General features: G+C 51.4%; 1 protein-coding gene across 2 annotated transcripts in view; it reads right to left on the minus strand.

The window, feature by feature from the left end:
* The window catches only part of PARVB (parvin beta), a 144,786-nt gene that overhangs the window by 17,416 nt on the left and 113,967 nt on the right, over positions 1-13,403 (minus strand). For both annotated transcript variants that reach the window (XM_017529509.2, XM_017529511.2), the window contains exons 9-10: positions 6,594-6,655; positions 3,311-3,379 (exon numbers count right to left, since the gene is read on the minus strand). In XM_017529509.2, the coding sequence (XP_017384998.1) occupies positions 3,311-3,379; positions 6,594-6,655 (131 nt within the window). The remainder of the gene's footprint in view (positions 1-3,310; positions 3,380-6,593; positions 6,656-13,403) is intronic.

Consider the following 13,403-nt stretch of genomic DNA (forward strand, 5'->3'; position numbering starts at 1 on the left):
ACCACACAGACTACACAAACCACACACACACCACACAGACTACACAAACCACACACATACCACACAGGCTACACAAACCACACACACACCACACAGGCTACACAAACCACACACACACACCACACAGGGTACACAAACCACACACATACCACAGAGACTAGACAAACCACACACACACCAGACTAGACAAACCACACACACACCAGACAGACTAGACAAACCACACATACACCACGCAGGCTACACAAACCACACACACACCACACAGGCTACACAAACCACACACACACCACACAGGCTACATAAACCACACACATACCACACAGGCTACATAAACCACACACACACCACACAGGCTACATAAACTACACACACACACACCACACATCACACAGACTACATAAAGCACACACACACACCCCACACAGACTATATAAACCACACACACACACACACACACACACACACACACACACACACACAGAGAAATGGAAGAAATTAAACCAGGTCCTCTCCGACTCCCAGGGCATCAAGACATTAATGATTTATAGTCTTTGTAAATGATATATCATATTTATACAAACACCCAAATTCCTTTGCAACAACAACAACAAACAAATCCCTGGCTTTCTGTGGCCAGTGACCTCTTCTGGTGGGCCAGTGATTAAACATACATTTAAGACTCTAGATAGTGTGATAATAGGAAAAAGAAATGTCAATATTGAGTAAATAGAAATAAATGCAAATTTAATTTCAGAGTCTCAATCTAAGAGGCTCAGCTGCTCATAGCAATGTGCAGGCCCCTCTGAGAAGGGATGTGGGGACAGCTGGGATGGATGTGGAAGAGCACAGCCCGTCACCACCCCGTGACGGTACCAGGGGTCCCCACACAGCAAACCTTCCCGGGCCTTCAGAGAGTGTGGTGCGGGCTTCGCTCTAACGACTCCACTTCTAGGCGTTTATCCTGGGGAAGCAGACCGGGGCACAGACAGCCGTGCACGAAGATGCTCTCTGCACTGCTGTTTACAGGAGCAGAAAACATCCAGCTGTGAGGCGCTGCTTTAATGAAGTGCAGTGCAGACTTCCAGCTGACGAGATACACTTCGCATTAAAAGTGACAAAATACAGGCGCGGTGGCTCACGCCTGTAATCCCAGCACTTTGGAAGGCCAAGGCTGGTGGATCACAAGGTCAGGAGTTTGAGACCAGAGTGGCCAACACAGTGAAACCCCGTCTCTACTAAAAATACCACAATTTGCCGGGTGTGGTGGCAAGTGCCTATAGTCCCAGCTACTCAGGAGGCTGAGGCAGGAGAATCGTTCGAACCAGGGAGGCGGAGGTTGCAGTGAGCTGAGATGGTGCCACTGCATTCCAGCCTGGGTGACAGAATGAGACTCTGTCTCAAAAAAAAAAAAAAAAAAAGTGACAAAAAATAGATGGATAGACTGAGCAAGGGAAAAAGAATCAGACAGAAACACACACACTTTCTCTTACACCAAAAGATGTCCACAGTGTAGCTAGTGACATAAAACACATTACAAAACAGTGGACAGCAAGATCCACCGTCATTTAGGAAAATACAGTTATGCACGAAAACTATCTAGAAAAATACACATCCAACCACGAACTGTAGTTAGTTACCCCAGAGGGTCTGAAGGGGGAGGTCTGCAGGAAAGGATAGAGGAGGATTTTTACTTTTCACCTCCCCTGCTTCTGGGGTGCAAAGGTCTCAAACAGAAAACAATCCGAGGCTGAATGCGCAACATTTGTAAACTGTGGAAAACAATAAATGGTTGGCAAACAATACGCAAATAAATAGACACATTAAAAACGGACCATGATGCTGTCACGGACAGACCCACACTGCCCGTGACTCACTGTCCACGTAGAGAACAGGTCTGAAAGAAACCCTCTGCACAGTCATCCCTGGGTGATGGGATTACAGATGGTTTTTATTTGTTTTGCTTATCTGCATTTTCAGACATTTCTACAATGAACCTGAATTACTTTTTTAATTAGAAAAGCAAATGAGAAAAGTTAAAGAAGGAGAAGGGAATGGATTCGGCTGCCCTGGGGTTTAAGAAGGATCAGCTGTGCATTAGGGATGTCTGTACCAGGAGCTCAAAAGCCTCCGCATCCAAGTACCCCGCTAATCCTGGGAAAATTGTATTTTGTCATTAATGCTTGCTGAGTGCTCAAAAACATATTTTCACGATGCTCCTTTAGCTCTGAGTGGGGGTTGGGGCTGGAGGAGTAAACTTGATATACTCATTGCAGAAGGAATATGTTACATGTACTGACCAGGAGGACATTTGCCAGGTCCCAGCCACAGGGTGACAGCGGCGCTCAACAGAGGCTGAAGGGGCCAGCGTGTTCTTTTACTTTTTCTTTTTTTGAAAGTGAGTCTCGCTTTTGTTGCCCAGGCTGGAGTGCAATGGTGTGATCTCGGCTCACCACAACCTCCGCCTCCTGGGTTCAAGAGATTCTCCTGCCTCAGCCTCCAGAGTAGCTGGGACTAATACAGGCACGCACCACCACACCTGGCTAATTTTGTATTTTTAGTAGAGGCAAGGTTTCTCCATGTTGGTCAGGCTGGTCTTGAACTCCCGACCTCAGGTGATTCACCCACCTTGGCCTCCCAAGGGCCAGCACGTTCTAGATGGAGGAATTGCAGGTGCCAAGGCCCTGTGGTGGGCTTGGGTGGAGCCCTGGAGAGTATTAGAGGTTGAATATCACCCTCAGGTGTTTTGGGGTTTTGCATCTCCCAGAAAAAGACGCAGTGGAACCCTAATCACCAGAACCTGTGAATGTGGCATATTGCAAACGGGTTCACACAGATGCAGTCAGGTAAAGATGAAGTCATGGGCGGGCTCCCATCCAGCATGACCAAGTCCTGGTTAAATGGGAAAATCTGGACACAGAGACTCGCACACAAGGACAACACCGATGCGTGTACAAGCCGAGGAAGCCGACGATCCCAGCAAAACCCCAGAAGCTGGGAGACAGGCCAGGAAGAGATCCTCCCGCACGGCCTCAGAGGGAACCCACCCAGACCACACCTTGAGTTTGGATTCCGAGGCTCCAGCACCCCAGGACACAGAGATCTGTTGTTTCAGCCACTTGGCTCGTGGTGCTTTGCGGCAGCAGCCCCAGGAAAGGAAGACAGAGGGGCTGAGAAGGCCGCGGTGGTTATTTCTGCCCACGCCACGGGAATTCCTTGCAAGATGAGCAAAATGGCCCCAGCTGTGTTCACCGCCCCACCTGGGATGGAAACGCCGACTGAACACAGCGGCGGGCAAAACCGCGTATACCTGGGTCTCCAGTTCCGTCACCTCCAGGTTCAGCTTGTTCAGGTGCTTGTTCACAAAAGTGATGAGAGACTGCCAAGAACAAAAGAGACACAGAAGCCATGAGTGGCCGCGTGCAGGCCCCACCTGGAGGGGCAGGCTTGACATTTGCCAGCCCTGGCGCCGTGAAATGCTTTCATCATCTCCCGTTTGCTGAAATAAAGAGCCCGTGTTTCAAACGCAACATCCCGACAATAGCCCCAAGTTTTCATGGCACCGTGCCCGCGTCTATCCTGGCTATGCGTGTCCCTGTTCACCAACCCATGCACACATATGCCTATCCGCACACGTGTGCCGTATTTAACAATCACACTGAAGAACACTCGGTGCTCTTAAGAAAGATACAAAACTGCCAGGGGAGGATCGCTACATTTGCAAATGTATCTTAGATGTGACCTGGAACCATGAACGGCACACTCAGAATGACTGACAGGGAGGCGCTGCCTTGGGCCACGCCTATTGAGGTTTTTTTCTTTTTTTTTTTTTTGAGATGGGGTTTTGCTCTGCCGCCCAGGCTGGAGTGCAATGGTGCAATCTCAGCTCACTGCAACCTCCGCCTCCCAGGTTCAAGGGATTCTCCTGCCTCAACCTCCATAGTACCTGGGATTACAGGCATGCACCACCATGCCCAGCTAATTTTGTATTTTTAGTAGAGACAGGGTTTCTCCATGTTGGTCAGGCTGGTTTCTAACTCCCGACCTCAGGTGATCCACCTATTTGGGCCTCCCAAATTGCTGGGATTATAGGCGTGAGTCACCATGCCCGGCCCGCCTGTGGATTTTCAGTGCATGGGGAGATCCACTCAGGGGGTTCTCTCCAGGCGGCAGGGATTTTCTGAGCCCTGTTATGTAGGTACCAAGGGGCAGTGGCTTCTCTCCAGCAGTTCAAAACCTGTCATCTGTAATTCCTCAGCGACTGAACTGAAATTTTCTGGAAACTCAATACTACCCACCACTGCCCATATGATTTCTTACCCATTCTGCTCAAATTGACTGAGCAGTTACTATGTGCCAAGCATGCTGCTTGGCGTTAAGGACAGAAACACAGTAAAGAGAGCTCCATCCCCGGCCCCTGACACAGGGCCTGTGATGTAGTTCTCTGCATGCATGTAATGGTGGGACAGAGACATCAGGAGCTAGGGCACTGCAGGGAAACACGCAGTGCAGGGGAGATTTCATGAGCCAAAGGAGAGGTGTGCAGACCCCCATTAAGACCTAGGAGAGGGGGCATTGGAGCTGGACTTGAGGGTGCACCAGTGCCAAGTGGGAGTGAGCTGAGTGGGTACCCAGGGGCATATGGGACAGAGACTTGGACCCCAGGCAGAGGGCTGAGGTCTCTAGGCAGACACAGAGCTGTGGAGTGTCACTGCCAGGGCAGAAGAGAGGGGGATGAGGGCATTGGAAAGGATCCAGGGCCTGGCAACTTCCATCCTCCAGGTTCCTGGGGACAGAGCATGCTCAGAGGACCAAGCCCAACAGAGAGACCCTCTGTTACCAGCAAGGCTGGGACCCTAACCAAGGAGGAGCCCTGGGGAGCTGCAGAGCCCAGCTTGACAGGAAGGAGAGGGTAGGAAGCTCCTTCCGCGTGTCTAGGGCTGGCCCAGGGGCCTCCTCAGGGACTGCTGCAGCCTAGTGGGGAGAGACAGAGACAGAGAAAGAGAGACAGAGAGACATCTGCAAACACTTTGGGGTCTTCAGGCTGTGGTTGATGTGGGTGGGATGGGAGGGAATAGGAGGGGACGACCCAGGGAGAAACCTACAGATGGGGGAAGGGACCCCTGATTTCATTCTGGGGCCCAGAGAACCACAAACACCGAAGCTTGCATGTGAAGGTGAGGACAGGGCAGGCTGAAGCAGGCAAAACAAGATTCCATCTCGTTCCCTGCCGGTGGCTCCAGTGCCCAAAAAGTGTCTTTCGAAGAATGAATGAACATCGTATCTACTGAGAGATGAAGGGACCTTAGGCTACACCATTTTCAATGCACCGCAGGCGAAGCCCATGCACAGAATCCCAGCTTATCCTCACGGTCCCCCGAGAGGTAGGTAACATCCCTGTTTCCACTTGACAGATGGGGAAACTGAGGCTGGGGTATAATCTCACCCCTCACCGGAGGTCACACAATCAGGGGAGCTGGATTTGATTCATTCCCTGAACCAGTTCTGTCAGGGCCTCTGGGGGCCACATGTGACAGGGTGGAGGTGGGGGCCTCTGAGGCTCCAAGTGTATCCCTCGCCACCCAAGAGTGCTCAGAAGGCTTTGTCCCAGAAGGGCCGTTAGCACGGTTCCAACAGCCTTTTACAAAGTGCCTCCAAGAATGAAGGATCTCATTGTTTAAACCCAGACCAACATTTTCCAAAAGTGGGTTCCACAGAAATATAACACCTTCCACCCCAAAATGAATAGATAAATAAATCGCACTATCAACAAATACCTTTGGAAAATGCTTCCTACCAAGCTCCCTCTTGGAGAAGTACAGTACAGGTCAGCCTATTAAAGGCTCTGACAAGTCCTGCACTAAGAAAGCTGTTTGATTGAGTAAGCTGTCCTAGAAAGGAGAACTCCTTCACGTGCACCATGGTTAGAAATAAGTGCTCCTCCGATGTTATGGGAAGAAGGGATGCATGTGCATTCACCCCACCGCAGCCTCCTGAATGGGATGCCTGCAGGTAAGTTAACGTGCAGCTAATGGGCCCCTGTTCCTTTAGAGGGGAACAAGCCTTTCTGGCAGGTCCCCCAAAGCTGAGCACTCCCAGCACCCACCTCCAGAGACTTGGCATTTTTTCCATCCACAGATTGACCAGCAGGCTGCCTGGGCTGGTGAGGGCCCATCCTCTGTCTGCAGGGAAACGGGCCAAGTCCATGCATGGCACGGCTCAGCCGTACAGGCCTGCGTGTTTACGGGGCAGGCCGGGGATGGTCATGAGGCCAGCGAGAGCAGCAGGCTGACATGCTTAAAAATATTTCCACATTGAAAAAAGGCCTCAAGTCAGAACTGCTGGCTGGGTAATTCACTTAACAGAAGTGGAGCGGGCAGGCAGGAGGATACCCAGGGAGCAGAGATGTTGAGTTAAAAGGCGCTAATTTTATGCACTGTGGTTACGTTTTCTGACTGTAATTACATTTCAATCCATGTGGCAAACATTTCTGAGATTCCAAACATTTTCCCACCTTCTTCCCAGCGGGCATTTGTGCTGTCAAAAAGCCGGAGCCATAGGAGAACACATCCAGCACCCCACCAACAGCTTACCTTCTTCACCACGCTGAGCTTGTCCGGGGCGTGGTCGAAGAGCGTGTCGAAGGCGTCCCGCTCTGAGGACATGGAGAGAGACACAGAGGAGCAGTTACGGAGGCCCGCGGTGCTGCCCTAATCCCAGGCCCCCCGGGGACATGCCAGCTTCTGATCCCTGAGGAGGGTCAGTCTGAACTCCCACACCTGCCTAGAATCCTTCCAATTCCTGCCAGAATGAAAGAGCTGACCCCGACGATCAGTCCTGGCCAGACCAAAGTGAGCAAGCGCGCTTCGGCACAACCAGAACAGCGTGGACTAGAGGCTGCAAGGGGTCCCTTCCGCCTGCTCTTTACCTTTTCACATGAAACACATCGATGGCACCTGGCATCCGCCCCTGCCACGTCCTAGGACTTGAGGCGTCCTGAATTCTCCCTGCTCCCACGCTCCTTGTCTACCAGCAAACGGCACCTGTGAATCCAACCACTTCCCCCGCGGCCGTGGCCAAGCTGCTCACACCTCACTGCTCCTTGCCTGGGAGCAGCTGCAGCCTCCTACTCCACTCCCGGCCCCTGATCCCTTCTTCCCAGCAGGCAGAGTAAGCCCTTTCAAGTGCAAACAGAATCGTTTGTTCCCCCTCTCCACTCCCTCCACAACAACCGTTTCTTATCATGCTTAGAATAAAATCCATCCTCTCTCCCATGGGCCATGGGACACTCAGAGAAAATCCATCCTCTCTTTCACGGGCCATGGGACACTCGGGCTCAGAGTCATCCTCCTACACACACCCTCCGTGACTTCACCCACCGACCGGCCTCCCAGCTGCTCCTGACACTGGGGCGCCCCTGCCTCAGAGCCTTTGCACCTGCTGCCATGGAGGGAGCTCCCATAGGGGCATAAGGGACAGAGACTTGGACCCCAGGCAGAGGGCTGAGGTCTCTAGGCAGACACAGAGCTGTGGGGTGTCACTGCCAGGGCAGAAGAGAGGCAGACAAGGGCATCTGGAAGGGATCCAGAGCCCAGCAACTTCCATCTTCCAGGTTCCCGGGGACAGAGCATGCACAGAGGACTGAGCCCAACAGAGAGACCCTCTGTTACCAGCCAGGCTGGGACCCCAACCAAGGGGGAGCCCTGGGGAGCTGCAGAGCCCAGCTTGACAGGAAGGGGAGGGTAGGAAGCTCCTTCCACGTGTCTAGGGCTGGCCCAGGAGCCTCCTCAGGGACCACCCTGGCCTAGGGGAGAGAGAGAGAAACAGAGACAGAGTGAGAGAGACAGAGAAAGCCCAGAAAGAGAAGGAAGAAAGGATTAGGCCCAGGTAAGCCAGAGGCCCAGGGAGAGACACCGGCCAGGCCTCCTCCCAGAGGAAGCATGTTGGTCCCTTCCTGCCAGGCCGGCTGCCCAGCAGGCAGCTCACAGCCCCCTGCCCAGCCCAGCCCAGGTAGCCTCTTCCTTGGCCTTGTGGAGGTGGTGACAAACAAGGTGGAAAGGAGAGAAGGAAAGTGTATGTGAGCACGTGTGTACACGTGTGTATGTGTGTGCATGTGCACGTGTGGGGGGAGGGGAGGGAAGTTTTCTTCACCTAAAGACTGACACTGACCAAAATGCCCCAGCCTCTGGACACCTGCCAGCCTTCTAATGCAGCAGCTGTAAAGTATTTTTATAATCATCTAAGTCAGAGCACGCTCAATAAGACAGTCGGCTAAGGGGCCAAAAAAAAAAAAAAAAAAAGTGAAATCTTTACAAAGCAGCACGCAAACTATAAATGCAGCTTAAGAAAAACCCCAGGAGCAGAAGAGTGCTTGACGTCAGCAGGGTATATTTAGCTGGGCCACTGCTGGGCTGGCAGAGTCAAGCCACCAGGGAGGCATCAGTGCCGCAGAGGCCTCGCTGCAGGCCACCGTGCCCCTGGACCTGGGGGACTGGCGTCACGTCACACAGCCCACACAGCAGGGAGGGACCCCCAGCTCTGAAAACGGGCGCTGGGGGCCAGCCACAGGACCCGGGGCATTTGGAAGGGATCCAGGGCCGCCAAATTCTGTCCTCCAGGTTCCTGGGGGCAGAGCATGCTCAGAAGGCCCAGCCCAGCAGAGAGACCCTCGGTTACCAGCCAGGCTGGGATCCCAACACAAGGAGCAGGCCTGGGGAGCTGCGGAACCCAGCTTGACAGGAAGGGGAGGGTAGGAAGCTCCTCCTGCCTTTCTAGGGCTGGCCCAGGGGCCTCCTCAGGGACTGTCCCAGACTAGCAGGGAGAGAGAGAGACAGAGGGAGAGGGAGAGCAAGCGGTACATACTGTACTGCTGTGATGTGCCTGGCCTTGGGAACAAAACTAAATGCAGATCCCAGCTGCCTGACTTCGCACCCCATGACTTTGGGCAAATCCTCCCCTCTCCAACCCCATTTCTTCCTCCGTAAAGGTGGCGTTCTGATGGCCCCTGCCTTGCCCTTGGTGTGGAAGGAAGCGGGACAGTGAGCAGAGGCAGGAGCGCAGTGCCTGGCAGGAGCGATGTTGGCCCTCAGTCCTTACAGCTCCCTCTCGTCCTATCCCCCAGAGCCTCCGCAGGCTCTGGAGATGCCACAGAGATAAACAAGGAGCGGCCCTGCTCTTGGGAGAGGCACAGACTCGGGGGAGGGCCTGGAGAGGGAGTCAACTCTGATAGTGCAATCCTGTTAGCGTCAGAAAAGAGGAATCCAGGCCGGGTCTGCCCAAGTTCAACCTGCAAGAACGCTCAGCTTGGTCCCCGTCATGTTCTGATTTGAGTCAACAGTTTTTGTTTTTGTTTTGTTTTGGTTTTGATTTTTTGGCTTTTTAAGACAGAGTCTCACTCTGTCGCCCAGGCTGGAGCGCAGTGGTGCAATCTTGGTTCCCTGCAACCTCTGCCTCCCAAGTTCAAGCGATTCTCCTGCCTCAGCCTCCTGAGTAGCTGGGATTACAGGCATGCAACACCACGCCAGGCTAATTTTTGTATTTTTAGTAGAGGCGGGGTTTTGCCATGTTGGTCAGGCTGGTCTTGAACTCCCGACCTCAAGTGATCCACCCGCCTCAGCCTCCCAAAGCATTGGGATTACAGGCGTGAGCCACGGTGCCCGCCCAGAGTTCAACAGCTCTTAAATGGGAAGGTCTGTCCAAAAGTTCTGAACTTCTGGCCTCTCTTGAAGAACTGGAGGCTTTGGCAACAGTGAGCCTGCGCTCGCACCTGGCAGCAGGGAGCAGCCCCAGGGATGGGGGTGTGGGCTCTGCAGTGTGCCCCAGACCCCACCACTCCCCACTGCCACCCAGCGGGGGTGAAGGGGCAGCTGGCGTTATCACTGCACAATCTAGCCACTCTCCCCTTTTATATTACCAGGCTGGTCCCTGGAGGCACCTGAGTCTGAACCAAGGGCTGGTGGACCTGAATAAGGCTTCATGAGGCAGCCCTGGGGTTCAAGCCCGGCTTGCTGGGGCAAGAGGAGGAGGAAAGGTGCTCCACCGAGCGAGCAGCAGGCACAAGGAGAGATGCCAGAAAGCCCAGAGCAGGTTCAAGAGCCGGGTGGCAGGAGAGAGATCCAAGAAGGCTGATCACTAGCAGCTCGGGATTGCAGCTCCCACTGAAAGAGCAGAGAACGAGAGGACGCCACACTTTCAGATCAATTTTTGTTGCTCATGCACCAGGAGATTCCCAGTGGAGGAGCCCCACGTGTCGCCAGCGCGACTCTTGAGGCCGGTGAAGCGGTTTTGCCACTGCCTTGGAGCAGCGGTTCTCAGTGCAGAGTCAGAAAAGCACCATCAATCTTAAAGCCGCTGTTTTGGCTGGCCGCAGTGGGTTTCTCAGATTTTAGCGCCGGGAACCAACAAGTTGGACGTCCATTCAGAAACCCAATTATAAAGACGGTAATCATAAAGACCACAGATGGATACATTTATAACGAAGGGAAGAAACCAGCCTAAAAAGGCTGAGAATACCCAAAATCAGAATGCCTCTCCCTCTGCAGGGGATCACAGTTCCTCATCAGCAACAGAACAAGGCCTGATGGAGAAAGACTGTGTTCCATTAGCAGAAGCTGACTTCAAAAAGTGGATGATAAGAAACTTCTGGGAATTAAAAGAACTTGTTCTAACCCAACGCAAAGAAACTAAGAACTTTGCAAAAAGGTTTGACGAAATGTTAACAAGAATACACAATTTAGAGAGGAATATAAGTGAATTAATGGAGCTGAAAAATACAACATGAGAACTTCGCGAACTATGCACAAGTTTTAACAGCCAAATCGATCCAGCAGAAGAAAAGATATCAGAGGTCGAAGACCAACTTCATGAAATAAAACAAAAAGACAAGATTAGAGAAAAAAGGATAAAAAAGAACGAGCAAAGTCTCCAAGAAATATGGGACTATGTGAAAAGACCTAATCTACGCTTGATAGGTCTACCTGAATGTGACAAGGAGAATCAATCCAAGCTGGAAAATACGCTTCAGGATATTATTCAGGAAAACTTTCCCAACCTAGCAAGGCAGGACAATATTCAACTCCAGGTAATACAGAGAACACCACAAAGATATTCCTCAAGAAGACCAACCTCAAGGCACGTTAATCGCCAGATTCACCAGGGTTGAAATGAAAGAGAAAATACTGAGGGCAGCCAGAGAGAAAGGTCAGGTTACCCATAAAGGGAAGCCCATCAGACTCACAGCAGATCTCTCAGTAGAAACCCTACAAGCCAGAAGAGAGTGGGGGCCAATATTCAACATCCTTAAAGAAAAGAACTTTCAACCCAGAATTTTACATCCAGCCAAACTAAGCTTCATAAGCGAAGGAAAAATAAAATCTTTTGTGAACAAGCAAGCACTCAGAGATTTCATCACCACCAGGCCTGCTTTACAAGAGCTTCTGAAAGGACCACTACACATAGAAAGGAACAACCAGTATCAGCCTTTCTAAAAAATGCCAAAAAATAAAGAACATCAACATAATTAAGAAATTGCATCAACTAATGGGCAAAACAGCCAGCTAACATTAAATGACAGTATCAAACTCACATATATTGTTATTAATTCTAAATTTAAATCGACTAAATCCCCCAATCCAAAGACACAGACAGGCAAAAAAAAGCCAAGACCCATTGGTATGCTACATCCAGACCCATCTCACATGCAAGGATACATAAAGACTCAAAACAAAGGGATGGAGAAAAATTTACCAACCAAATGGAGAGCAAAAATAAATAGAAAGCAGGAGTTGCAATTTTTGCTGATAAAACAGACTTCAAAGCAACAAAGATCAAAAGAAGCAAAGAAGGATATTACATAAAGATAAAAGAATGTAACAAAAAGAGCTAAAGATCCTAAATATATACGCACCCAATACAGGAATACCCAGATATATAAGACTTATAAAGAGACGTGGACTCCCACACAATAATAGTGGAAGACTTACAGATCAATGAGACAGAAAGTTAACATCGATATCCAGGATTTGAACTCAGATCCGGAACAAGTAGACTTAATTAACATTCATAGAACTCTCCACTTTAAATACTCAAAACATACACTCTTATCAGTACTACATCACACGTTTTTACAGGTTTAAATGAAATATTGGTTGGCTGCTTAATTATTTTCTTCCCTCATTTTTTTTCATGTCTCTATTATTAAACACAATTACAGGCATACCCAGTTTTAGACTGCATTCTAGCCCGGGCAATAAAGCAACACCCCTGTTCTCTCTCCCTCTTCCTCGTCCTCTTTCTTCCTTTCCTTTATTCTTTTTTTTTTTTCTTTTTCTTTTTTTTAATTCTTTTTCTTTCTCTCTTTCTTCCTCAAAAAGAAAAAAAAAAAAAAAAAAAAAAAAAAGAGCCGGGTGGCCTGTGAGAGCTGTGAACAGGGCTGTGGCCAGCAGCGTGGGAGTGACGGAGGGCACGGCCAGGAGCCGGGGGGCCGGGGTGGAGCTAGCGCTTCCGGAACAAGCTCTGTTGGCAGAAATGGGAGGGACGTGAAGGGGAATGACTAGGAGTTATAATGAGGGGGAAGAGGGTGAGGAAGGCATGCTCCCCTCTTTCCCCTCCAGCCCAGGGCAGGCTCAGGAGGGGGAAGGGCCAGCGGAGAAGGCGCAGCAGCTGGCCCGTTGCCATGGAGACCAGGCTGCAACCTCTTTGGCTCCCCTGAGACTTGTTTCCGTGGAGAGAGGCCTCCTCACCCACCTCAGCCAGGGCAGTGATACCATCAAGAGGCAGCGAGGATCTGTGGAGCCACCTCTCTTGCTGGAATGATGGAGCAGAGCCCCCACCCCTCCCTGGCTCAGGGTGCTCATGGGGAAACTGAGGCCCAGAAGACCGCTTCTGGCAAAGCTCAGCACATGAGCCAAGGAGGGTCTGCCCGGCCTTCTAGAAGCTCCTAGAACATCTGGCACCAGCTGCATGGCAGACTGGCCAGGCTAGCTGCTTTGGTGGGGTGGGGTGAAGGGGCAGCCTGAGGAAGGGTCAGCTCCAGCCCACAGGGCACCTCCTCGGGTCAAGGAGCCGTGTGTGAAGGGAGAAAAGCAGGGGTTCTGGGTGCTCCTGAAAGTTTGCTGGCACCAGTGTCTGCCAGGCACGTGCAGGCTTCGTTGTGTAAACACTGGTGCAGGGAAGAAGAGCCAGGCCATCCCCCAGAGCAGAGTGCTGCTTGGTTCATCACATGACTACAGAAATAACTAAGCCGTGGTGGGGGGTGGGGAGGACTGCCAGTGGAAGGCAGTTTAGGGCAGTGGAGTCAGAGAGGGCCTCCCTGATCAGTGACATTTGAACCAAGAGCTGGCGGAGCTGAAGGAGTGAGCCATGGGGTAATCAAGAGGGAGAGCATTCAGGTGGAGGTTGCTGGA

Source organism: Cebus imitator, unplaced genomic scaffold (assembly GCF_001604975.1).
Source record: "Cebus imitator isolate Cc_AM_T3 unplaced genomic scaffold, Cebus_imitator-1.0 Scaffold59, whole genome shotgun sequence".
Classification (NCBI taxonomy): domain Eukaryota; kingdom Metazoa; phylum Chordata; class Mammalia; order Primates; family Cebidae; genus Cebus; species Cebus imitator.